General features: G+C 38.7%; 1 protein-coding gene and 1 long non-coding RNA gene across 9 annotated transcripts; one reads left to right on the forward strand and one right to left on the reverse strand.

Moving 5' to 3' along the window:
- Positions 1–1,024: 1,024 nt before the first annotated feature.
- LOC311078993 (uncharacterized protein) lies at positions 1,025–25,328 on the forward strand (the record flags this gene model as incomplete). 5 transcript variants are annotated; one of them, XR_014605311.1, is made up of 6 exons in its annotated part: positions 1,025–1,467; positions 2,143–2,277; positions 19,801–21,677; positions 21,908–23,885; positions 23,985–24,104; positions 25,059–25,198. XR_014605311.1 is itself a non-coding variant. In XM_084108099.1 (5 exons), the coding sequence occupies exons 3-5, from the start codon at positions 23,508–23,510 to the stop codon at positions 25,326–25,328; spliced, it is 768 nt and encodes a 255-aa protein (XP_083964225.1). In that variant the 5' UTR covers positions 1,046–1,532; positions 2,143–2,277; positions 19,801–23,507. The 5 variants fall into 5 exon arrangements, 2 of the variants coding, with proteins under 2 accessions (XP_083964225.1, XP_083964224.1); XR_014605309.1 differs by having other exon boundaries at positions 1,025–1,532; positions 19,801–23,885; XR_014605310.1 differs by having other exon boundaries at positions 19,801–23,885.
- On the reverse strand, positions 10,225–14,441 carry LOC311083083. Of its 4 annotated transcripts, none has more exons than XR_014606198.1 (9): positions 14,171–14,441; positions 13,960–14,064; positions 13,791–13,859; positions 13,636–13,708; positions 13,089–13,135; positions 12,631–12,721; positions 12,440–12,538; positions 12,099–12,222; positions 10,225–10,612 (listed from the first exon to the last, which is right to left on the reverse strand). It is a non-coding gene; the product is annotated as an uncharacterized lncRNA (long non-coding RNA). The 4 variants fall into 4 exon arrangements; XR_014606199.1 differs by having other exon boundaries at positions 13,791–13,863; XR_014606200.1 differs by having other exon boundaries at positions 10,226–10,612; positions 13,960–14,441.
- Positions 25,329–27,830: the final 2,502 nt, after the last annotated feature.

The following is a 27,830-nucleotide window of genomic DNA, read 5'->3' on the forward strand; positions in this document are numbered from 1 at the left end:
CATGTATCGTCAGGTTTTTATACCTCAAATTAAAACCCAGTGATGTCCGCAGATCTTATGGTAACAAAATAAAAATGAAACTAAGATCCCTGTATCAAAAAAAAAACAAAAAAAAAAAAACTTTTATTTTGTGTTACATTTTCCTAATGGTGTTGCTACCGTACCAGTGCTAATTCAGGTTAAGTATACACTGTGACAAGAGCCAAAAATAAATAAATTATAATAATAATATTGATGATGATGACGCATGCAAAACAGAGAGAAAAGACTTATTCATGGTTTGCTACAATTACATGATTTCTGGTAGCCTATATTGGGGATTTTGACCGTGATCCCATGCAATAGCACAACATTAGAACTGCATCCCATGCAATTAGGCCTACTAGACTATATTCCTATAACCATTTGCGTTCGTGATTTTCACCGCTAATCCACTTAAATTAATCAGGTCAATCACAATCCCTCTCGGAAATGTCCCCACCTCTGGTGACACGCAGGGATCTGATATCTCAATAGGCTTGTTTGAGATGAGCAAAATCTGCGCAGAACCGATCACCGGTGATCAGCGCGAGATGCATGCCGGACCGGTTAGAAATGTGTCCGAGTGCGGTCTGCCTTGCTCTGATGTCATGCTGGCGTATGTCAAAAATCTCTCGCAAGCTCAAGGCGGATGTGTCGGATTCTGCAGACGAGCGCAGTTGCTCTTCCCTGACTGGCTGATCAAAAGCATGATGGGAAACAACTTGCTGACGACACAGCTTAATGCTCATTGGTTTAAACAACTGTGATGTATTGTTCTCTTTTAAAATGTTTGATTTTAAAACTCTAATATCATGTTTTATGTGTATATGTTATGTGTGAATATTCCCAAACTATCTGACAGTGCGATCTCTTTGGGTTATGCAATTTAATTTTTATAAAAGATAAAATAAATAAAAACACATATGTCTGTATTAAAGAAAAAAATATTGATAAACATGTATTTGGAATGGAATTAAATAGCAAGTAGGCCTACTTTGGGTGTCTTGTTCATTTTATTTATTTTCATATAAAAGCTACAGAACTTGAATTACATCCAGTTTATTAGCAACACTGTGCACGAGCGTGAATCCCGCGATATCCATCTTTGATCTCACAGGTGTCAGATCCACTACGAGAAGAGAGAACTGTCCGGCTTGCCTGCGCTTTTTTCACTCCTCCTCTCACTGCAGCCGCTTCTACTCTCGCCTACATCACAGGATGAGTCTGAGTCTTCCCCTAACACCCTGCAAAAAAAAAAAAAAATCGCAGAAGGTGGCTGAAATCATAGACAGTATAAACGGGCTGAAATGCCCCAAAAGCTGGTTGCCAATCGCCGTTAAAAACAAAGAAGAAGAAGAAAAAGAAAGACTTTAATTTTGGTCTGGCTATATGACATCATAAACCTGCGCCGTGCCCCTGCAACTGTTGTGATTAGACTGAAGAAAGGTTTGTGGTTTTACGCATTTAAAGTGTTTACATCGATACACGTTGATTTGGTAGTTTTACAAAAGGTATGTGACCATGTATTATTGAACATAGCTTTGTAATATGCTTAATATTCAGTTTTTTTGTGAGTAAAGCAACAGAAAAGTAAGAGTAACGACTCATCTCGCGCACTATATCATTTTATCGTAAACACGAATTCGGTTTTGGTTAGTGATGGAGCAATTGAGTCAATTGAATCTAATGCTTTGCCAAATGACTCACTGATTCAAAGCGCTTGAATCAAAATACAGCGCGCTGACGAATCCTGCCGCTCAAAAGTGTTAAAATAAAACGAAAACCAAAAAATATTATTATTAATAATGATGATACATTTTATGAACAAATCGCAAATGGTTTCTAATAATGGAATCATGTTAAATCTACAAAATATGAATTGTCTGTATAATTTATTATTTTATAATTGTTTAGTGCAAGGTGATTTTTTTGTCTAACGTTAATCCGTTGATTTAAAGGATTAACGTTAGTTAACTTTCAAATAAAATTTCCTGATAATTTACTCACCCCATGTCATCCAAGATGTCCATGTCACCAGTGCACTGAACTACTGAACTAGACTGATTTATTTTTCTTTCTGTTAATTATTCTCATCTTAAACATGATAAATTGTCCAAACAGGAAAACTCCTGGAAAAAATCATCTGAGATCCACGTGACACTATTATAAAGATGGCGTTTATTAAAGAGGAGAGTGAAGACATAAAGATTGAAGAAGTGTTCAGCGTGAAACATGAAGATACTGAGGAACAAAAAGGTTAGTTTCATTCCGTCCTTATGTAAATGATCCACAGAAATGAATGATATTTATGAAGAATGTCATATGAGTGTCCTAATTAAAGCGGTTTTATTTGACGTGGAGCGGGTCTTCTCATGTGGACAGACATGTTTGTTGAGATCCCATGACCAGACAAATGGAAATAAAGTGTTTCTGCATGAACTTTATAATGCAAGTGTACAGGTCCTCTAAACCTTAGAGGACCTGTACACTTGCATTATATGGACTTCTAGATAGATTATTTATATGGATTATGAATCTCTATGTTGATCCAAAGAAAGGAAATCATTTGCATCTGGGATGGTGTGTGAGTAAATGATGAGAGAACATTCATTTTTGATGAAGTATCCCTTTAACTATCACCACAGCCCCATCAAGTACCTTTCACTAAACCAAAGATTAAAACCAAAAACAGTAATATTAATGATACATTTTATGAAAGGTGGCCATTATTACAATAATACACTTAAAAACAATCAATTTTGTTGGTGAAAAAATACTTATATTGCCAAATCATGAGATAAGTTACAATTAATATTTTGACGTATTGACATCCATTTTATATTAAACCCTAAACAAGTCAGTCATTTCATTTGACATGAGATCACTGCTGTTAGCAAAAGACAACAAGCCCACAATCCAAATGTTTCTAAAATAAAATGCTTGTTTTTTAGGCAGTTTCACTTGTATTAAAATTAACCTCAAGAAATGACCCACAGGCTCAACCCAGCTTTTGACTTTCCCCCTCAGACAGAGCCTGTGTGGGCTTATGCAGATATACTTAGAGGTTATGTTTTGCTATTGGCCCTGAACGTATATGTTTTTGAACAATCTGCTTTCTAGTACAGTACTAATACATTTCCTAGGAAAACAGATTGAAACAAGGCAATAATTAAGGTGAATTAGCAAATATGACTAAAATGTCCAGGTGGACACTGTCAAAACGGAAATCAATGAATTAACCAATGACTTTAACCCTCGGATGTACACATTGCGAAACATAATGCAGAATTTAGCAGTCAACAATGATTCATCGTTGATTCAAACCTTTTCAGCAGCTGTCAGAGACAAGTAGAGTGCAGTCTGGACGGTGTAAAAGTTGCAGATGTCAGGTCATAGGCTAGTGTGCACATGCATGGACAGGAGTCGTCCCATATTCGATTTCAATTCAAGTCATTCAACTGTGCTCTCAGAGTTAGTGATATTTATTAACAGCCATCGAGTCATCTCCCACCACATGTGTAATCCACGTTTTCAGAGTTGCTCACTATCTCACTCTTTACTTTAGATACAACTTTCTGTATATTTATGCCACTTTGGCATTAGCAATCACTTGAATGCTACAAGTTATCGCGCTAAATCGCGTCTGCCTGCTGATCGCTGATTGGCTGAAAGTGCGCACTCGTCGGCGATGTCAACGCCAACTGTGACTCTGCATGGGCATGTGTGTTTAGTAATGTCATGATGACTGATTTTATGGATTACATGCACATTTTAGTTTTGTTTATTACCAATAAATATCAATTAGACTTTTAGACAAATTAGACAAAAAACGCCGAACTGACCCCAAACCAGCCCAAATTTTGTCCACCCGCCTAAACCCTTTTTTTACCTGGACAATCAAATTCAAAAGCCACCCAATCTGGCAACACTGTTCACTTAAATTAAGTCTGTTTACGGTTAGACCCGCTCAAGGGAACACCTGATCAGGTGGTACTGATGTCCCAGGAACACAGAGAGAGCGCATCTCTAGGGTGGCCAGCCTCATGAAGTGCATTTGATTAGCTTTCCACCAGTGAAGAGGATTAGTATCCAAAGAGCATGTATTGTCTCTCATATAGGTGTCCACCTCTGCTTCTGGGTCATCAGCTTATCATGGCATTGCCATAGCTGTGTTGTCCGACTCTAGCTTTGGTAGCGGACACACTGTCTCATCTCCTACCGTAAGATTCCACAGGATATTTCCAAAGAGGGTAGATGTTTTTGACGAGGGTCCAGAACAGAAACGATCAGGGCTGGTTTGACCACTGTGGAAGAAATTTTATCTGTAAAGGATTAGGTCACTTTCAAAAAAACTTTTGCTGATAATTTACTCACCCCGATGTCATCCAAGATATCCATGTCTTTCTTTCTTCAGTCGAAAAGAAATTAAGGTTTTTGAGGAAAACATTCCAGGCTTTTTCTACACAGAATGGTCTTCAATGGCAACCATCTATCCCAATGTTCAAAAGAAGGTTCAAATGTCCGTCTCAGTGCAGGTCAAAGTCTCGACACGATCCCAATTGAGAAATAAGGGTCTTATCAAGCGCAACGATCGGTCATTTTCTTTGACTTTGAAGCTGCATTGAGACGGACATTTGAACCTTCTTTTGAACATTGGGATAGATGGTTGCCGTTGAAGACCATTCTGTGTAGAAAAATCCTGGAATGTTTTCCTCAAAAACATAAATTTCTTTTCGAAACTTTTTTTCATTTACTTTTAAACCTTTAAAAAAAATCTGGCGCCCATGTGCAAAAGCATGCAATGAAAAACACCAGCAATAGTTTCAATGTAATAGTTTCTTTGTAATGCCATTATTTCATATAACAGTAAGAGAGAATAATAAAACAGAACTTAACTTTTAATTTAAATGAACACAAACATTTAAATATTTCAGTGATGCTTTGAATGAACAATATATAAAAGCGCAAATATACACTGAACAAAATTATAAATGCAACACTTTTGTTTTTGCCCCCATTTTTCATGAGCTGAACTCAAAGATCCAAGACTTTTTCTATGTACACAAAAGGCCTATTTCTCTCAAATATTGTTTACAATATTTGAGACATCTGTCTAAATCTGTGTTAGTGAGCACTTCTCCTTTGCAGAGATAATCCATCCACATCACAGGTGTGGCATATCAAGATGCTGATTAGACAGCATTATTATTGCACAGGTGTGCCTTAGGCTGGCCATAATAAAAGGCCACTCTAAAATGTGCAGTTTTAACACACAGCACAATTCCACAGATGTCGCAAGTTTTGAAGGAGCGTGCAATTGGCATGCTGACTGCAGGAATGTCCACCATAAGCCGTCTCCAAAGGCGTTTCAGAGATTTTGGCAGTACATCCAACCGGCCTCACAACCGCAGACCACGTGTAACCACACCAGCCCAGGACCTCCACATTAGGGATGCACCGATACCATTTTTTTCAGAATCGTTCCGATACCAAAAATTTTGAGTATATACCGCAGTTTTTTTAAATCAAGTAGAATTTCTATAACTCTGTGTTGAACTGATAATCACTCTTTTGTGTGTTAAACACAATCTACTTAATACAGACAACTTCATTATAAAGAAAAAATAAATAAAATAAAATAAAAAAGATCATAATCTATGACAAAAATGATATTATAAACTAGATTAGTTGATAATTCAGCAGTAAAATTTAGTCTAGAAAAAATCACGAGTCCACAATTGTATAAAATCTGAACATTTTAGTGAAAAAAAATATTTATTGGGGAATGAAAATAGAGACAATAAGTGTAACACTAAATCTGGTAAAACGTTACACATTGCTCTTTGTATTGTTGTAAAATACATTCATGAAAAACAAGATAACAAAAATCAAAAAGAGAAATTTTATGTAAAGCTACTGTTAAATTGAGACATTTTGTAAATGTATAGCACAGCTGTTTAATGAGGCAGCAACATATTGTCGCTGCCCGATGAAACTCACGTATATGTCCAAAACGGTTACTTTTCAGGAAGTGAAAAAAACACTGTAATTTCAAAAGCAGTTGAGCATAGCGTTGTCATACTTGGTACAGCATCTTTAAATGTAACCATATTGTTGCCAGTGTAATGATATAATCCACATTTGACCAAAATCGAGTTTAAATGGACATACGTGCATATTTTACAGTAACGGTGGTCGATACGCGTTCTTCCGATCATTAATTAGAATGGCCAAGTCGCGTTTCATATTGACAGATGAATAGGCTACGCTCAGTTTATTAAATAGTCTCAGTTTGTAAATGTCTCTTGCAAACTATGAAGGGACAATGAATCAATACACTCATTGCTGACCCCAGGGCCGGCGCATCCATATAGGCGAACTAGGCAATTGCCTAGAGTGGCACTTTTGTAAGGGCAGCAAAATGTGTGCCAACCGGGAATGAACAATTCACAAAATAGGCTAGGCTATGATCATATAATTCTACATAATCAGAGAGTAGCCTTTTTCTTATCGTTTTGAATTATTTCGTTTAAAGACTTTTCAATCTTTGTGTATTTGATGTCTTTCTCATGTCTGTGTGAGGCATACACTGAGTTTCTTAAGTTAGGATGAGATGAGCTCCAGTTAACGTGCAATGCAAGTGACCGCGCGGGCGCCTCCATGATTATATTGTCTGCTATATATTTGCTTCTTATTTATTAAATACACTCCGGGCAATTGGTTGATGAAAAATTGATTAAAATTAAGATACAATTTATTCAAAACGAAATTCACTTTAAAGAAAGGCTTTCTACAAAACTTAAAGGTGCTCTAAGTCAGTGGTTCCCAAACCTGTCCTGAAGGCACCCCAACACTGCACGTTTTCTTTGTCTCCCTAATCAAACACCCTGATTCAACTCATCAGCTCATTATCACATGGGTTAATGAGCTGATGAGTTGAATCAGGTGTGTTTGATTAGGGAGACAAAGAAAATGTGCAGTGTTGGGGTGCCTTCAGGACAGGTTTGGAAACCACGGCTCTAAGTGATGTCACATGTTTTTTAGGCCAAAATATTTTTTGTCACATACAGCAAACATCTCCTCACCATCCGCTAGCTGCCTGTCCCCTGAACACACTGTAAAAAAACGCGGTCTCTCTAGACACCGCAGGCTCCACAAACAGCCAGGGGTGCAAACAGCGCGCTTTTCGGCGCCTCCCGCTTTTTTCACGTCAGTTTGGGTGACTTGTGTGAATCGTGTAGATCCGAAGAGGTTTTTTTTAAGAGGGGGGGGGGGGGGGGGGGGTTGAGAGGGCCTGCGTGACACACACACTTCTCGAGCCGCGCCGAAACCGCGTGTTAGAAATAGAACCGCAACCGACGCCTATTTTTCACGCGACACGCAAGAGTGTTGGAAGTTTTCAGACAAAATAGAAGGTGCAAATACATATTAATAAATTACATTTTGATGCTTGAAAGTCTCTCGGTTTTTGACAAATGCATATATAATTGTAATTTAAAAATAGGCCTAATTATCGATTTTCAAATATTGCCCCTGTCAATAGGCCTACAGAACGAAATATTCTGTAGCCTATTTTGCCGTCAACACTGCGGACGTTGTCTTTGCTGTATCAGGCTATATATATAATGTTTAACATCCAAATGTAGATGGTCTGTCGGCGCACAGAGCCACGCAGTCGCAGACAGCACGTGAAGTTCGTGAACACCGAATTCCCTTTTCTTTCTTATCTATTTGTGTTTGAACAGACATGTGCACGAAAAAATAAGCCAGTGTCCGTCTCAACGAGTTTCCCCGTAAACGCAGTCAAAATAAAACGGATGCGTGTCATTACCGGTATTAGATACGTGCATTCGTCTTAAAGGGACAGCACCCAATATACCTGCAGCTGTTTGTGTCACCAAAGTTAATCAAACAACAAAAGAGAAAGAGAAAAATCACGTTTTGTCAAAAGATAAACTGTATTAATACTTAATACAGTTAATTTACCTGAAAAACATAAAGCACTGCTTTATTTCTCGTGTATTTGTGTTTTATTGTATTTATATTTGTATTTTGTTTATTAGTTTCTATGCAAATGCACTAGGCCTACCCTACACAATTACCCCAATCATCCTAGAATTATTAATTCTTTACAAAAAGAGCTATTCAAATCATCAGGTGAAATTGTTTTCAGGAAGTAGCAGTAAAGCAAGAAGAAGAAGTGCAAGATAGTTTTTCTAAATTTCATTTGACTCTATGTGCCTATAGGGGTGGGTTGGGGATGGTGGCAATGTAGTATCTGGATATTTGCCGCGGGACGAGGGCTTCGCTTACCTCTCTCTTTTTTGACCATACATGTGTTTGCACCCCTGAACAGCAACAAAAACAAACTGGGCTCACCCGCACCACGAAACATAACAAACTGTTCCAGCCAATAACTGACAAGAATTGATTTGGGGGTGGGGTTTGGGGGGTTAGTGCACGGATGAGGAGGAGGGAGGGTCTAGCTAGCCTCCGTTTTGTTTGACAATATTTCGAACGTCAACAAGAAGTGAGGTCACCCAACATCACTTAGAGCACCTTTAATAAAGTGGTCAAAATCATGTCTGCCCTGTCTCAAATTGTGCATCCTATTACTCGTGCTGTTCACTTTTCATACTTTCAACAATATAGTAGACCTACAGACTCTATTTGTACAAATTGCTGCACATTCATTTACTTCTGCATTTTGCACAGGCTTCAAATCAAGTTCATGGATAATTGTGCGTGCATTTATTAATCATTATAATACTAAAATCATAACAAAGTAGGCTATGCTCTTGTACAAAAAATACAGCCATTTCTGTTTTTTTTCTTTTAAACAAAAAAACAAGCTGCACCCTTTTTTTTACATTTCATCTTTCATTACTAAATAGAATAATGAATGAACGAAAAAGTACACGGACCCGACATGTAGACTATTAGCCTTTTTACCCGTTATCAAACTAAATTAATCTCGTTTTTAATTTAACTTAATTTCGTTTTTCTTTATTTAATTTTTTTTCTCGTTTTTTCTTTATTTAAATTTCGTTTTTTCTTTATTTAAATTTTATTTTTCCTTTTTTTAAATTTAGTTTTTTTCTTTATTTAAATTTTGTTTTTATTTATAATTTGTTATTCTTTATTTAAATCTACCCTTTACTGTGTCAGTAATTTATTAGTCAGACAAATATTAGACTACCTTAAAAGTAGGCTATTGCTTAAGTTAACAGACCCGTGCGTTAACATCTCCACAATAAACAGTGACGATTACTTCGTCTAGACCATTTACTGGTAAATAACAGTTGTGAATATATTGCGAATATATAATAAACTTGAACTGTTGTCAAAAACAAACGTTTGCTGATACTTTACCTCACAGAGTTATTCGGTTATCCAATGCTGAGCTTCCAGAGAAGCTTAGACCGCGAGATGCCTCCACAGGGCGGGAGATACGCGGCGTGATTGACAGCTTTGACACCAAATGGATATACGTGAAAATCAGATGACATGATTTCACAACTTTTCATTGGTCATTTAGGTGAAGCATACTGTATACGGAAATGAACTTGGACATTCTATCCGTCGAAAAATCTCAAAATCGGCAAAATGGACATACGCGGTTTTCATCGGACAGCGACGATATGATAGATAGGACAGAACAAGAAAGGCTATTAATAATCTTTCATTGCGTCACTGTATTATGATATGAAAGTCTCCAATACATTGCGGCACAAAGCGCTTATGCGCATCCCGAGCGCAGAATGATGCGTTTGAAGCAACATGGAGTCACAGCACTTCGAGTCTGCATTGAAAAGTTCAAAGCATCTATTGATGCAAAAGTTTATTGTGCCTTTTCTTTTAACAGTTTTAAATTTCAGTTACTGTGTGTGCAAAGAACAATTATAGTGCTCTGACCCTACTCTACACTGTAAAGAGGTTGCTGTAAATTTTACAGTAACTTACTGGCAGCTGGATGCCAGTAAGTTACTGTAAAATGTTTTACAGTATTATTACTGTATTTTCACTTACAGTATACTGTACCATTTACTGTAATTGCATTTACAGTATTATTACTGTACTTGCATTTACAGTATTATTACCGTATTTTCATTTACAGTATTAGTATTGAGTTTTTTTTTTTTTTTCATCATTTAAATTTTCTTTTTTAAATTTATGTTTACCCCACCCCCCAAAAAATCACAATAACTCACAAACATTTGTCCTTATAATATTCTTTTTAATCGTTGAACATTTTGTTTTAGAAGTACAAATTACAAATCTTGACCTTTTGGAGCCACTAGCTGAAGAAAAAAAAAGGCAACATCTCCAAAGTCCATAGAATTAATCTCCTGGTGACCATTTATATCTGTAGCATGGCAAAAACGTACACACACTGAAAAGCAAAACAGGCCAGTCAGCAAGTCAGTTTGTGTTGTTACATTTCAGTAATTTTGCCAGTCAAAGTTGACAAGCTCTCTGATGAGAAACACTGAGGGTTTCAGGCTGATGCTTTTCTTTGGACCTTTCCAGATTTCCATCTGATCTGTGCCTTTGGTGTTTGGTGCCATCAGGGTTGACTCTCAGAATGAACCTGCAAACACAAGCAGGGAAAAAATACATAATTTTTTCAGACCGGTGTTGGCAGAATTTTCCCTAACCCTCAAACTTGATGCTGCATGTACTTTGGCGTTAATAAAAGCACTACATCTGATTCTGAATCCACCTACTGGTGGGGGAAAAATCGATTCTGTTCAGTGTCGCAATATTTTGCGCACGCAATTATATTGATACAGTAGCGCAAAGTATTCCAATAAAGGTTATAAGGCTGTGACGGTGGCAGTTTTTTTTACCACTGCAGTGGTAATGGACCAACTACCTGCAGTGGTTGGGGGGTTATTATGAAAATTGAAATAAAAAAATGTAGTTTACTCGAGCAAAAAAGTCTTTATTTGAGCAATTCCGTCAAAGAAGCAACACAAAGCCTGTAAAGCATTCAAATACATATCAGTAAATATTAGAAACTTACATAATAGAAAAGTTAAATCTATAAAAAAAAAAAACTTTCGTTTAATACTTCCACACAAAGACACGTGATTCCACATGAAGCCATACCGCTCTGTGCTTTGAGAGGGATGACACGAGGAGGAAAGAGACCATCGATCTATTTTCTGATATCTTCATGTTTTCTACTTGTTGTAAAAGGTATGAAAAGTGAATTTAATCTTCCACAAGGGCAAGACATTTAAGCTATGTTTGAAATTGCGCTGCCAAAGAGAGCGAAACTAAAAATCAAATAAACTTGACGCGCCGTACATGTCTAATAACAAGCAAAAACTGTGTTGAAATGAATCTGACGTGCAAGTAAAAATGTAGGCTATCTGTCCTACAACGTTTTTCTACTTTACCACAGTAAAGAATGTGAATGTAATAGGCCTAAATAAAAGCGAACCAAGGAAGAAACGTTTATAATCCCCTTCGAAAATCGAGACGTACGTGAAGATTTTGGGGAAAAAACAAGGTATTACATGCAGGGATGAGTCACAATTTTTGGATATTCGATTAGTTTATTTAATTATAGAATTATAGTATATCGAATAGGTTCTGTAATTATTCTCTAAAATAAAATCTCCATGTTTTTGGTGCTAATGCGGTGGTGACGCGTTCATATAATTACGTTCTGTAATAAGGTCCTGTGTCCTGAATGTTCAAGGACAAAGTTTTTGCACTAGCTTCCAGTAAATGTGTAGCAGAATCGAATCGCAATACTTGCTGTATCGCAATGTTAGGAAGCGCAATAATATTGAATTGTGGCCCAAATAATGCAATACTATCGAATCATCAAATTTTTGCCAATTTCCACCCCTAACCTACAGGGATGGTATTACCCCATAATACATTACATTAAAATCATTAAAGCATTTCAATACATTCCTGTAGCTTAGATTTCCAGGGAATGGATAATTTTTTAATTAAACTTAATACAATGTAAGTTGCTTTGGATAAAAGTGACTTCCAAATGCATGCATGTAAATGTAATGTAATGTAAAAAAAATATATATATATATATTTTGGTTTACCTGATTCTGCATTCGACAAAATAGACAGCTAATGCTGAAGAGTCGTCTGTTAGCAGTTGTAACTGGATGATGATTCTGCCCTTCATTGTCAGCATCCATGTTTTTGCTTTGAGAACAGACTCTCCTGAAACAGACAAAGTCACAGCAGCCTTTTAGTGTTATAGTTTACAGAAAAAAACTAAAATACAATAACAGAACTTATTACTAACAACAATAACATGTGGGGTGAAGATGAGGTAAGATATAATGTTGTATGGTGTTTATAGTTTTTAATCAATTAAACAACATTAAAAATATTAGTTAGCAAAACTTTGCTATATTGATAATGGTATATTGCTAACCCTTTCCTCCTCCTTCTCCTCTTCCTCCTCCAACGTCAACCCGTTCTGTGTATTAGTGGAGAGCGTCAGCAGTGATGTACAGTCCGGAGGGAATGGCCGCTGCAAATTCAAAATAAAGAACAGAAAAGAACATGTTTGCCTGCTTAACTAATGCATACTTCAGCTAATTTAGTTGATGTCATCTTACTCACCTGTAGATGTTATCACCATTACGAAGGCAATCACAAAAAAGACTCCAAAATACACCTCCGACATTTCAGACGACATAATTCAGACCACAAACTTGAAAATAAAACAAAAGATGAAATTAACAATGGTGTTGGATAAAGGGTTAGTTTACTCAAAATTGTGAATTCTGTCACCATTTACTCACCCTCAACTTGTTCATAACTTCCATTAAATTATTTAAAGTGCTGTATACAAAAGAAGATATTTTAAAGAACATGAGCAACCAAACAGTTACTGGTCCCCATTGACATCCAAAGTATTTTTTCTATTATAGAAGTCCATGCGGACCAGCCACTATTTACCAACATTATTCAAAATATCTTAATTTATGTTCAGACGAAAGAACTTCATGCAGGTTTAGAACACGTTGTGGGCGAGTAAATGATGACATACATAATTTTCTGTTTAAGGTGTAACTTACTACGTTATCCCTTTAACTTAGTTTTACTCAGTATTTACGTTGTACATCTGCCAAAAAGTTGTGAAAGAGGAGACAGAACATACCAAAGTTATTATGCTTCTCTGTTTAAAGGGGCTATAAGCTTTTTTCTGAAATTTAAACTCGCGACTGACACCTGTGGCCAAAAAACGGAACTGCTCTTCCTTTCTGCTCGCTCTCGTACGTGCACACTTCACAAGTCATCCGCTGCAAAGAAGTCTACATTATGTTTACAGAAGTAAGAACAGTCAAATACATATATTTAACATGAACGCGCTTGACGTCACATCCGCAGACAGCGCGCGAAAAATCCGACCCGACAGAAAATAGGAATAATAGGATACAGGCTTATAGGTGCACCCGCTGTGAGCTGACAAGGTGTCAGTATGCTCATCAGGAGATGTTTGAGTCATACATGGTCAAATAAAAAGGCTATTGTTACGTTTATTTTGGGGAAAAAGTTGCATATAGGCCCTTTAATAAGTTTACTTCGGCTAATTTAGGTGAAGTTGACCATAACGTTACATACCAGTTGATGTTATCACAATGAAAAGGCTCCAACACACTCCATCGTTGCAGATGGCATTATCCAGATCACAAACCTAAAAATAAATCATATAGGCCTACGTGAAAATATTGTTTAAAACCCGCACTTTAACAAGGGTTTCGTCTATCTCACTTTACCTCAGTATTTCACGTTGAGTTTGCTGTTAGCTCGGTTAACGTTACCGACGACTCCGCCCGCCTGATGAGCTAACTTGAGTTAAAGAGGCAGAGGAACACACAACCATTATTTTTCATAGTTTTAACTAAAGAATATTTCGGCTAATATAGGTGAACTTAACTTACTCACCAGTTAATATTATCACCGTGACAGCGACCCGGCCGACAGTCAGGAAAAAAGACAGTAATAAAGGCACCAAAAAAACATTCTGACGACAGTCAGGAAAAAAAGGCACTAAAACCATTCAGACGAAAACAAAACGATACATCATGTTAGTTTGCTGTTAAGTAAAAACATTTGAAAATGTTTGTTTTACATAAAATAGAAATTATATACTAACCTTTTTGGTGAGTTACATGATCTTTTGTCCGTGCATTAACTGCCACTTCACCCCTCAAAAAAACACTTGAAAAGAAATCCCTCTTGCCATTGGTCAGTTTTTCGCGGGCAAGTTCACTACTGTAAATTGATTTACAGTAGTGAAGAATTACAGTAGTGACCCTATATTTTCCCATAATCCTTTGCTGTTTACAGTAACATACTGTATACATATTTTACAGTATCTTACTGTACATATTACAGTAAAATACTGTTCAAATTACAGAAATCCGTTACAGTGTAGTGTTGTGATCTAACAGACACCTGGTAAAATTTAACATGATTAAGGTACAGCAATAAAGTCCAGCAAGATAAAGTTGTTTTATGCGAAACCATAGACCTTTATCTACAGATCAACTATAATAATAGTAACATTGAATCATCTTGGAGAGTTTCATCGTGTTGACTGTCGTAACCAAATGCAACGCGTTGTTTGAATGGTGAATGGAGAATGATTGACAGACACAGCGGAGGGAAAAGTTTACATGATCTTGAATTTAATGACTTCAATATTAATTTCTATCTCACATTATACTATATAATGGCTTCAGAACACGTATAGTGCACGGAAACTTTATGGTGCTTTATAATGTTTTGTGCCTTTTGTGGGGCTTAAAGGGGACCTATTATGCAAAATTCACTTTTGTATGGTGTTTGGACATAAATGTGTGTTGGCAGTGTGTGTACACAACCACCCTACAGTGATAAAAATCCACTCACTCCTTTTTTTTAAATCTCCATAAATCAAAAGCAGTCTCTCCAAACGACCCGTTTTCAGAATGTGGCTTTAGTGACATCACTAAAGCCACAGGCCCCGCCCCCGAGTGTTGACTGACACTGCCGTTATAACTTAGACCCGCCCTGATCGAGTTCACTGCGAGTTGTACACATCAGCCATTGCTGCAGAAAAACGAGAAGCGTCGAAGCATCTCCCAAGCGTTGAAGGTGTTGTAGCTGGATGTATTCATTCATATAGCTCTCTTTATTTACTCTTGAAATCTGCCAGCCAGTGAAGACGAGGTGGATTAATTTTGTTTTCAAAGAAAATGCTCCCTCAACTCTACAGAAATTTATGTAAGTTACTTATGCACTTCTTATACTGTTTACTCAGCTCTAACAGCGATTTTCTGAAGAAAAACTGATGCTTCATCTTTTGTGTGACATACAGTAAACTTTATTAAACTCATCAGTATATTTTGTGTCATCATTCAGACAATTAGATCGTCAGACGGACAGCAGGCTTGCATTAATAGTGTATACAAGCAATGCCAAATAGGTTATAATCGTAATTAAACTAAACTATACCTGTTCCAACTCCATACAGCATATATTCTCTGACTCTGTAGGCATTTTTATGGTCGAAATGAACACCATTACTGTGACTGTTTGTTTTATTATTATCATCTTCCCTGTTCTAGCTCTGATCGCGGGATTCGCGGCTGCTTAGGCTCCGCCCCCTGTGCCGTGAAACACCAGCTCATTAGCATTTAAAGGAGAAGCACTAAAACAGTGCGTTTTTCACAGACCCAAAAAATGATGATTTAAACGTGCTGTAAATAAAATTCTGTTGGGTATTTTGAGCTAAAACTTCACATACACACTCTGGGGACATCAGATAATTATTTTACATCTTGTGAAAAGGGGCATAATAGGTCCCCTTTAACAACTGAGTATACTGAGTATCGGATCGCTGCATCCCTACTCCACATCCAGCATCTTCACCTCCAAGATCGTCTGAGACCAGCCACCCGGACAGCTGCTGCAACAATCGGTTTGCATAACCAAAGAGTTTCTACACAAACTGTCAGAAACCGTCTCAGGGAAGCTCATCTGCATGCTCATCGTCCTCATCGGGGTCTCGACCTGACTGCAGTTTGTCGTAACTGACTTGAGTGGGCAAATCCTCACATTCGATGGCGTCTGGTAATTTGGAGAAGTGTTCTCTTCACGGATGAATCCCAGTTTTCACTGTACTGGGCAGATGGCAGACAGCGTGTATAGCGTTGTGTGGGTGAGCGGTCTGCTGATGTCAAGGTTGTGGATCGAGTGCCCCGTGGTGGCGGTGGGGTTACAGACAACAAACACATGTGCATTTTATTGATGGCATTTTGAATGCACAGAGATACTGTGACGAGATCCTGAGGCCCATTGTTGTGCCATTAATCCATGACCATCACCTCATGTTGCAGCATGATAATGTACGGTCCCATGTTGCAAGGATCTGTACACAATTCCTGGAAGCTGAAAACATCCCAGTTCTTGCATGGCCAGCATACTCACCGGACATGTCACCCATTGAGCATGTTTGGGATGCTCTGGATTAGGGATGTCCCGATACCACTTTTTCACTTCCGATACCATACCGATGCCGCAGCTTTGGCTATTTGCCGATACTGATATCAATCTGATATTTTTATTTTATTCTTGAACTAATACTACTAATAATAAAATATATGGAAGCACTATGCTCAATTAGCCACATAAAAACATCTCACTCAAATGGAGAACAAATACTTCTCCACTCCACAACAACAGTTGATAATGAAAGACTGCCACCCTTTCTATTCAAAAGACCTCGAGATATGTTTGGTAATTGTACCTGAATGAATTTAAAATTAATTTGCTATATTTCAGATCAATATATTTGTTTCCTTAAAATTTTAATTAACTTTAACATTATTCTCATCTGAATTATAAATAATTTATTTCTGTATAAAATAATACTACCATTAAAAACACATTTAATTTTCTTTTTTAATCAATGTAGAATGTGTAACTTCAAAATAAACAGATTAGTGCTCTGTTTTAGGACAAGAAATGAAAACCAATGCAATATGATGAATGTCCAAAAGATTAGATAATTTTTGCTTTTAAACAGCGTTTGTGTGTGTGTGATTTTGGTTGGGTGACAGTTGTAGGTTACAGTTTGACAAGTGTTTACAGTTTGACAAAAGCACAATGTTGTGTTTTACACAAATATAAGTAGGCTAAACACTTTTTGCAGTTTTAATGATGTCCTGTATGAACAAAATGACGGAGTATGTTTTTATGTTTCCACTGTTCGATCGCGCCCGTGCCTCTCTCTCTCTCTCTCTCTCTCTCTCTCTCTCTCTCTCTCTGACACACACACACACACACACACACACACATTCCAGCATTGCAATCTTGACATCGCAGCCTGTTCATTTTGCTGCGTTCACACCAAACGCGAATAGAGCGTCAAATTTGCGTCTATCGCGTCTAGTTTGATGCTTGAACAGTTTGAATCCATTCGCGCGTCCAAAGCGAATAGGACGCGCCGTGCGTGTATAATGATAAAGCGAGCGTTTGAAGCGAAATAGACGCGCGTTCAGAGCATATCTATGCGCGTATCTAACAGTAGTTCCGCATTACATTAATTAATGTGCACGCTAGTTTGATTTATTTTTATACCGTGTATTCTCTGTGTAAATCCATGCACCGAACCGTGACGCACGTACCGAGTGTACGTTAAATACGAATACATGTACCGTTCCACCTCCAATAGGTATCGGATCATATTTTTTTCTCCCCTCCGACATCCGATTTAGCGTTCTGGGCCAGTATCGGCGCGATACCGATGCCGTGGATCGGATCGGGACATCCCTACTCTGGATCGGCGTATACGACAGCGAGTTCCAGGTCCTGCCAATATCCAGCAACATCCCCCCCGGATCCCCCCAGACCCCCCCAACACAGTAAAACTGCACATTTTAGAGTGGCATTTTATTGTGGCCAGCCTAAGGCACACCTGAGCAATAATCATCCTGTCTAATCAGCATCTTGATGTGCCACACCTGTGAGGGAGATGGATTATTTTGTTAAAGGAGAATTGCTCACTAACACAGATTTGTGAACAATATTTGAGAGAAATAGGCCTGTGTACATAGAAAAAGTCTTAGATCTTTGAGTTCAGCTCATGAAAAATGGGGTCAAAAACAAAAGTGTTGCATCACGTCACGTCACAAACTCAGCTCACAAACTCTTGTTCGTCTTCTCACCGGAACATGCACAGCAGCGGAGGAGCGTGTTCACAATAGCAGCTTGAGTTTTGGTCCGCTGAAGAGGTGCTTTTCTATGGCGAGCAACTTCTATGTTAGGCTTGTTCTAACTGTGGCAAGTCAAAGGTCTGAAGAAGAACGATTCAGTGTAATTGCCGTTCAATGTTGCTTTATTATTATTATTACAAAGCGCTAACCTAACCGCTATTCACGTACTTGAACGCCTTTGCAACGGCTGTTTTTTCCCCCCTTTTTTCTGCTGATCTCCTGTGTCCCCCCTGCAGTATCTTTGCACCCACTGGGGTAAATGTTGGAAGTTGACATGTCCTTTTCTATTGACATGATGGTGGTTGTACATTTTAAGGTTTCCAACACTGGCGCAATCACTGCCATTTTCTGCTAGTATTCATATCTCGGATCTCAAGGGTTCTGGGGTGCGTTCTTTGTACGTCGCTAACTCAGTTAGCTGGATTTGATTGTTTACGATTTTGCATGATCTTGGATTGTTTGGTTCTTCGACACTCATCCTGGACTTGCTGTCATACATAAACTTCGGCTATTAGCTCTTGCTCTGCTCTGCTCGGAGAAAAACTGTGCGCGCTCTTTGGCCATGGTGAGCAGCCAATAGCAACATTGCTGATTAATGTTTCTACTATCAATACATATCCCCTTTTAAACCAACGCATGAACGTGCAGTTATCTCAGATAACTCAATCCAGCAATACTAATCATAAATAACAGGTGTGTTCGAAGAAGCTATTTAGCCAGATCATGAGTAGCACAATGATATCATCTTGGATGTCCCATTTGATCTCGGATGTATTTAGTGACATACGAAGAACGGCCCCCTGGCTTCTTGCAGCTTTGTTACCTTTCGGTCAGACAGAACAAGAAGTCTTCCAAACACCTCACGTGCTGAGCTTCATCTTGTTTTGCACAATTGAATGAGCTGGAGTTTCGGAAATTGCATTTGTTCTTGTTTTGCCTCCAGTGCCTTGCATGTAGAGGTACTGTGGTTGAAGCTGTAATGATAACCCGATACACAAACGCATTAACACTATCATTAACCACCAGCTGCAGTGTATGTCCAAATCAGGCTACCGAGTCCCATTTCACCCATCTGGGATAGTTTGCTGCCAGCCTGGGAAAACCCTGACTAACTTCCGACAAATTTAGATTTGCTCTGCAAGTCTGTCCAAGAGCACATTCAAGCCCATTTCCAATCTTTCAAAATCGAGGCAATCACAAACTTTGAGGCGAGCTTTACACGATGACGATAACTCTGATTGGTTTTACGTCTATCCAATTACGCCCAGAGACATTTGAGCGACGTCCGTTGGTGACGCCCCTTTGGAACGGGGCTGTGAATGAACCTTCCCCAGACCCACTCTCAGTTACAATTGAGAAGGGTCTGGTGTCAACCAGGCTAGTTTGCTGCCACAATGTTTGTGAATTATCGTAAACGCATGCAGACATTTTCCCAGTTAGTCATCAATTAGTTAAGCTGTGAGGTTGTCAGCTGTGTGTTGCCATTAATCTGGTGTTAACTTGTATTTGTCTTTTTTCGCTTTAGACCTGATGCCACTGAAAGAGGAGAGTCAAGAACTGAATAATATGCAAGATGAACATCATGATTTCAAGACTGAAGAGAAATCAATCATGAGACTTCACACTGGAGAAAAGCCTTATACTTGCTCTCATTGTGGACAGAGTTTTGCACATAAAAGCAACCTTAAAGACCACATGAGAATTCACACTGGAGAAAAGCCTTATACTTGCTCTCATTGTGAACAGAGTTTTTCACATAAAAGCAACCTTAATGTCCACATGAGAATTCACACTGGAGAGAGTCCTTTCACCTGTCAACCATGTGGAAGGAGTTTTGCTAAAAAACAAACCCTTAAAGACCACATGAGAATTCACACTGGAGAAAAGCCTTATACTTGCTCTCATTGTGGACAGAGTTTTGCACATAACAGCAGCCTTAATTCCCACATGAGAATTCACACTGGAGAAAAGCCTTATACTTGCTCTCATTGTGAACAGAGTTTTGCATATAAAACAGCACTTAAAGTCCACATGAGAATTCACACTGGAGAAAAGCCTTATACTTGCTCTCATTGTGAACAGAGTTTTGCATGTAAAGCAACACTTAAAGTCCACATGAGAATTCACACTGGAGAAAAGCCGTATACTTGCTCTCATTGTGGACAGAGTTTTGCACATAAAAGCGGTCTTAATTCCCACACGAGAATTCACACTGGAGAAAGTCCTTTCATCTGTCACCCATGTGGAAGGAGTTTTGCTCAAAAACAAACCCTTAAAGACCACATGAGAATTCACACTGGAGAAAAGCCTTATACTTGCTCTCATTGTGAACAGAGTTTTGCATATAAAACAACACTTAAAGTCCACATGAGCATTCACACTGGAGAAAAGCCTTATACTTGCTCTCATTGTGGACAGAGTTTTGCACATAAAAGCGGTCTTAATTCCCACACGAGAATTCACACTGGAGAAAAGCCTTATACTTGCTCTCATTGTGGACAGAGATTTGCACATAACAGCAGCCTTAATTCCCACATGAGAATTCACACCGGAGAAAAGCCTTATACTTGCTCTCATTGTGAACAGAGTTTTGCATATAAAACGACACTTAAAGTCCACATGAGCATTCACACTGGAGAAAAGCCTTATACTTGCTCTCATTGTGGACAGAGTTTTGCACATAAAATCGGTCTTAATTCCCACATGAGAATTCACACTGGAGAAAAGCCTTATACTTGCTCTCATTGTGGACAGAGTTTTGCACATAACAGCACCCTTAATTCCCACATGAGAATTCACACTAGAGAGAAACCGTTTATTATAAGAAAAAAAATGTTCACATGTGATCAGTGTGGAAAGAGTTTCACACATAAAGCAACCCTTAATGGCCACTTGAAGATTCACTCAGGAGAGAACAGTTTTATATGTCATCACTGTGGAAAAAGTTTCAGTCGTAAAAGTAACCTCAACACTCACATGAGACTTCACACGGGAGAGAAACGTTTCATCTGTAAACTGTGTGGCAAGTGTTTTTCACGAGAACGAAATCTTAAGGCTCACACAAGTACTTGCACACAGGAGAGAAGCGGTTCACGTGTTAAAAATGCTGTCTTGCTGTGAAATGGTGCAATGTAACTGTTGGAAACTCAGAAGCGAAGTCCAGGAGACTTAAGCCCCTTTCACACAGCGCTTTGAACCCGGGAAATTGTCGGCAAGTTGCCAGAGTGCCTTCTGTGTGAACGCAAACACGACCCGGGACTGATGCAGGGATCAATGCCGGGTTGGGGACCTAGTAACATTGCCGTGTTCAGTCCCGGAACACGCTGTGTGAACAAAAGCCGTAATAATGCCGTGTCGTAGTGATGACGCTGAAGCACGGGATCGATCGCCAGCTGTGAAAAGGTACGTAATGCGCAAGTTTATGATCGAATCAGAGAAAAAAATGCACAAGCGTGGTTTCTCGAGAGAGAAATCGCAGCTCATAAGCAAACTTAAAAGGATCTCCAGCTAGTTTGCCAAATTGGTCTAGATATGATGTCAATACCCCTCCTAAGTAAGGCGCTTGGTTAAAAATACCTGAAATGCTTTCATGATTAAGAAAAATAAAAAAGCGCGATCACTACTTTTTTCAGCTTTTTTGTACTATGGGCCATCGATTGTTGATGACGCACGACGGTCCTGAGCGCCAAATTAAAACGCGGGCAGTTCGACACACTCTTCTTCTACAGTTCATCGTCGGACACACCTAGAGAGATAAAATGCCACATTGTGTGGCTGTTGGTTGTGATGCCCATTCGAAGACAAAACGAGAGCGGTGATTTGACCTTCCACTGTTTTCCTAGTTCTGATGCAAAGAGAAGAAAACAATGGGAAGATGCTTGCGGGCGAGTGAAACTCCCCAATTACCCGCGGCTCTTTTCTCGACACTTTAGCCCTGATTCATTTGAGGATTTTGATCGCCGACAGGTGATGAACGAGCTCATGGGGGTTCGTGGTTACAGGCGAGTACTTAAACCGAATGCAATACCCACGATTTTTCCTCACAAGAATGCTAAATGTCCGCGTATTTCAAGTGTAAATTGTGAACCGAAACGGCTAAGGCAAGAGACGCTGGATAGCATGCTAAGTAGCACTAGCGCTTGTGTCTCCACTTGTGCAGAGGAAATCATGGACTGTGTCGAACCAGACAACCATGCACTTGTCGAGGCTGTAATGGAAGTTAAAAGCGTCCAGTGTTCTCCAATTAAAGTTGATGCAGAGACTCAGATGGATTTCGGGCTAATATACCAATTGGATGCAGCTGTACAGTGGCCAGCTGACGCACACTACCAGGTGGCGACTGACCATAGTAGTTACGCACATAAACATGAGTTGGTAGTGGAGGATGACAACTCTCAAGATCTGTTCTTATCAGATAATGAACCTAGCGATCTGTCTCAGTCACAGCGTAGTCTATTTGATCCAGATTACACTGCAAGTGCATCAGAGTCCTCTCAAAGTACACAGGGCTCACGACCTTCAATTAATTCACATTGAAGGAATTAGCACTAGAGTTTTTCTAGTTTTTGAGGAGCAGTTACAGTAATTGCTTCGACATTGTTCAAAGTGTGGCTCCCTTATTGTTCAGGAAGATATGAGAGAGCTACACAATGATGGATCACAATTGACATTAGAACTCACATGCATTAATGGCTGCAGTTACAGATGGCAAAGTCAGCCTCCTGGAAAACACTGCAAAGGGATGGGAAACCTGCTCTTATCAGCATCAGTCTTCTTCAGTGGGATCCATTTTGTAAAATTTGAGCGCTTCTGTCACAATATGAACCTAAAGACAATAAGTGCTGATACATATGCAACACTGAGGAAGAGGTACGTGTTTCCTGTGATTGAAAAAACATGGAATAAAGAGCAGAGTACTGTGTTAACCACAATGACTAACCAGCAAGAAGTTGTGCTCTGTGGAGATGGCCGGTGTGACTCACCTGGTCACTCAGCTAAATACTGTAAGTTCACCTTTATGGATGCACTGACTGAAAAGGTAGTGGACTTTAAAGTTGTAAGTTGCACCCAAGTGTCAAGCTCCAACACAGTGGAGATCAAGGGTTTCAAAGATGCTCTACAAACAATTGAAGAGAATGGAGTTAAGGTGAGCACCATCTCCACTGACCGCCACCCTCAAATTGTGAAAGAAATGAGGGTAAAGAATCCTGAAAAACATCATCAATTTGACCCATGGCATGTGGCCAAAGGCCTATCAAAAAATTAGCGAAGGCAACAAAGACAAAGGAATGTGAAGGCCTGGCAGAGTGGATAACATCCATCATAAATCATTTGTGGTGGTGTGCACAAACATGTGAGGGTAATGCTGAACTGTTGAGAGAGAAGTGGGTCTCCATAGTACACCATGTTACCAACTGTCATGAGTGGCCTGGGAACAGGTACTTCCACAAATGTCCACACAAGCCCCTTGACGAGGCAGTCCAAAGAGGAGAGCTGTGGCTGAAGCCGGGATCTGTTGCACACAACAGTCTTGTGAAGACTGTGACAGACAAGCGGCTTTTAAAAGACTTGGATAACTTAACGGAGTGCGTCCACACAACAACACTAGAGGTATGATCAAGTATAGACATTAGATATTATAAGTAGGCATGATTTCCATTGCAGAGTGTAATTCAATTGTAATTGTTCTCATTTCAAATTTTGTTTAAGGTGCATCACTCCATGTATCTGAAATACCTCCCAAAGAGAACGCATTTTGGATATGATGTGATGGTTCATGCCTCTATGCTTGCTGCCCTGGATCATAGCAATAATGTGAACAAGGAACAGGCGAGTGTAATCATTCCAACTCATTGCACAGTATTTTGCACTGTGACATCAGTCTGTGGCCCCATTTACACGAAGGGAAGACGCAGTATTTCCCTGCGGTTTGGCCTCTCATTTACACGAATACCCCGTTTTTATCACAGAAAACTATTATTTCTAAAAACTCCGGCCAAAGTGGAGATTTCTGATAACGGCGGGTATGTGTTGTCGTGTCAACTAGGAGAAACAGGGTTTTAGGTTCTCAAACGTCACATTACGCGCCAGAAAATGCTGTAACGTCAACCCTATGTTTGGGTAGTTGACGTGACGTGGCTTTTTCACCGTCACAGAAGATAAAAATAATTTATTTCAAATTTTCATCATTAAAGGGATAGTTTGCCCAAAAATGAAAATTCTGTCATCATTTACTCACCCTCAAGTTGTTTCAAACCTGTATGAATTTCTTTTTTCTGCTGAACACAAAAATGTCGGTAACCAAACAGGTAACCGACATTTTTGTGTTCAGCAGAAAAAAGAAATTCATACAGGTTTGAAACAACTTGAGGGTGAGTAAATGATGACAGAATTTTCATTTTTGGGCAAACTATCCCTTTAAGAATTCTGTAAATGGTTACACATTTTCTTGTTTTACATGAATTTGTTGTTTTAATACCCGAGTTTATTTTTTTTTTTTTACAACTTTGAGCCAGATCTCAAAATCGTCCTATGGTGTGATGGTAGACAAAATTATTTCATAAATATTTACTTTTATAAATAAAGAAAATAATGTTTAAAAATCTTAATGAACACTCCTGGCATAATTGTGCAAGTGTCTATTTCACTAAGTGACCATCACTTTTCCTATACATACATTTCTAAAAGTGTAGAAATTTCATAAAGTTTGTCACAGAAAAAATGTCCTTTGGTGTTATGCAATAACCTGATATTAAGTTATTTTCCCTTTTTGTTTTTGAATAGGCTGTTTATCAAGATGGGGAGAGCATGGGTGAACCCAAATTCAAAATCGCTTGGAGCAAAGTCCACAAGACCTTCAGAGCAAAACCTGTGATGACAGAAAAGGACTACAGCTACATGACTGCCATGATGGAAGATGTTCTCTCCTCTGATTACGATCCAAACCAGGCAGTGGACATGAGTTTCAACCAAAGACACATCATGGCTCCACAGGTGACACTGTCAAGATCACAGATCATTTTGCAATCATTTCAGTATTCACGCTTCAAATAGCTGCGAATCTCTGGCACGTGTTTGTTTATTCAGTTATCAGTGATGTAGGAAAGCAAACCTGTATTTATAAATATCTAAACTTGTAAATATGTACATAACAACTGTGTACATATCAAACTTCAATCAAACAGTTCATCACTTCAACAGTTTGATTTGGTTTGTCTTGGTATATCAATATGTTGGTGTATAAACATCTAAATCTGTGAATATGTACATAACTGTGCTTTATTGTAGGAGCTGCTGACTGATACACACACACCTGCTTTTGTATAGGGAATAAATTGTGATGGTCCCAAAAGAATTCTGGTCTTGAAAATTATTCCTCTTCATTTCACAGGAAACTTCTACTTTGAGTATGGGAAGTGTGCACTTTTGACACCTCTGATGATACACAATGAACACACCATTGTAGTTTAAATGCTCAGCTGCTTTAATTTTGAATTATTTTTAGCAGTTTGTCTTTTGCAAGTTCAGTCTATGCATAGTTAAAAATTCCTCCATGCCTCCTCTACTTCTCCCTGATTGTCTGCATGTTCAAATCCTGTATAGGCTCCACTTGGTTCGGGGTAGACATTTCTTATTTTGTTCACTGCACACGAGGGAATGATTCTGCGGACTCTTCTCCCCAGCCAGCCATGCATCCACCATGTAAACTGGCGATAGGAAGAATATCTGTAAGACCTAAAGCCAAAAGTTTACACTAAATGTTATGAAAGGATGAATCAAGGTTTGACTCAAGCCAATACATGCCAGCCAATAATGTTTGCGCTGTATTATTGTCTAGATTCTTTATCGGTTACTGAAAAACTTTCAGTGTTGGCCAAACTAAGTAAGGGATAATGTATAGCGAGGCGGTTGTTATAGCGAATAACAACCCCGACAGGCTGAACGGGACCCCGACGCAAAGCGGAGCTTGAATCAGCCTGAACAGACCCGGCGCCAGACACAAATTCACAGACGGGCATTAAATTTTTTCAGGGGGGCACAAATGAGATCAACTTTCTTGCATAATAACATTAATCGATTATGATACAGTGATAATGATCGATAGAGCATAATGTATAATGCACCGACGTCCAAAATTCTTGTATATAAATACGACCTCACGTTGTGTCAATCACGTTTACACACTGCCTCCGAAACTTTCGTCCGTCATAAAAAAATATGTGAAAAGATTTTGGGTGGAAAATCGATTTTCGCATCTGTCGCAAGTATTTAAGAGGTGTTTTTATACAATTCACAGCAACCGAATGACCAATGCGAAAAAACGGATACAAATGTTTAAAACTCAATCGAAACAAATGAGCACAGTTTTTATATTTATAATATGATACAGTTAAGCAACATAACACGACCAAGAGTGCTGAATACCATCACGATTGAAAATGTGACACTGATTTCATATGACAGTTCAATAAACAATTAATATTGTCACTTACATTTTAGACGAAATATTGACTGTTTTTATTCTATTTTAGCAGCGAAAATAGTTCCAATCCAAACAAAGATCACAGCAGAACCATAGCGCGTCTCACAGCAACACTCACAATCGTGTTTTCATCACTGAATGATTCAGTGTTTTGAATGAATCGGTTGAGTCAAAGATTCAATGACTCGCTTAATAAGACCGCTTATCACATGCATTTCTGCGCTCACAAAGTATTAAGCAATCATGATCTATTTGTTTATTTATTTAACATGTGTGCATTAAAAGTACCATTTCGGCAACCAGAAGGTTTCTGAGCCAAATGAAGATAAAGATGTGTTCTGGTGACTGGCGTGTTTATTGAACCAATCAGATAAGAGTAAACCTAGAGTCAGCGAGAAGCTCATCTGATTGGCTACATGAAGAAGGTGGACCCGCCCTCCTCTTCGCGCTTGCAAAACTCAGTGAGTGAGAGAATCGTGCCAAAACTGGAAGCGCAGGTAAAAGAAAGACGTAACTGTACAAATCGGGCTATTTCAAGAACTTTGATGCCCCATGCACACATTTAGACATTTGCAACAGTTTATTTTTTTACACAAAGTTTGATTTTATGCAGTGAATCTTTTGCAGTGAATCTGTTTTGCAGTTCCTAACTCTGTTGTTTTTTCTGTTGCTGTTCACGGGCCTGCAATGCTTTTGGCCGTATTTGTGCGCAAAAAACGTGCCAAAAGTGTAAGAGCGGAAAAATGGAAGTCAGAGGAATACAGATCCTATTTATTTTGCGTTAGCATGAAGCTGCAGCTTCACAATACATGAATTACACTTACGAATAACAGTTAAATGCTGCAAATATTTTTTTCTTACACTTGAAAGGCGATTTACACCTTTACAAATCTTCTCTTGCGCATGCAAATTTAATTTACGCTTGCAATCTTATGTACACTTTCACAAATCTTACCCTGTGCATGCAATACTTTATGGCATCATTTTACCTTCATACAATCCCTCTCGAAATGTCCCCACCTCTGGTGACACGCAGCGATCTGAAATCTCATTGTTTGGAGTTAACGTGGCTT

This window comes from Abramis brama (assembly GCF_963993115.1).
Source record: "Abramis brama genome assembly, chromosome: 1".
Classification (NCBI taxonomy): domain Eukaryota; kingdom Metazoa; phylum Chordata; class Actinopteri; order Cypriniformes; family Leuciscidae; genus Abramis; species Abramis brama.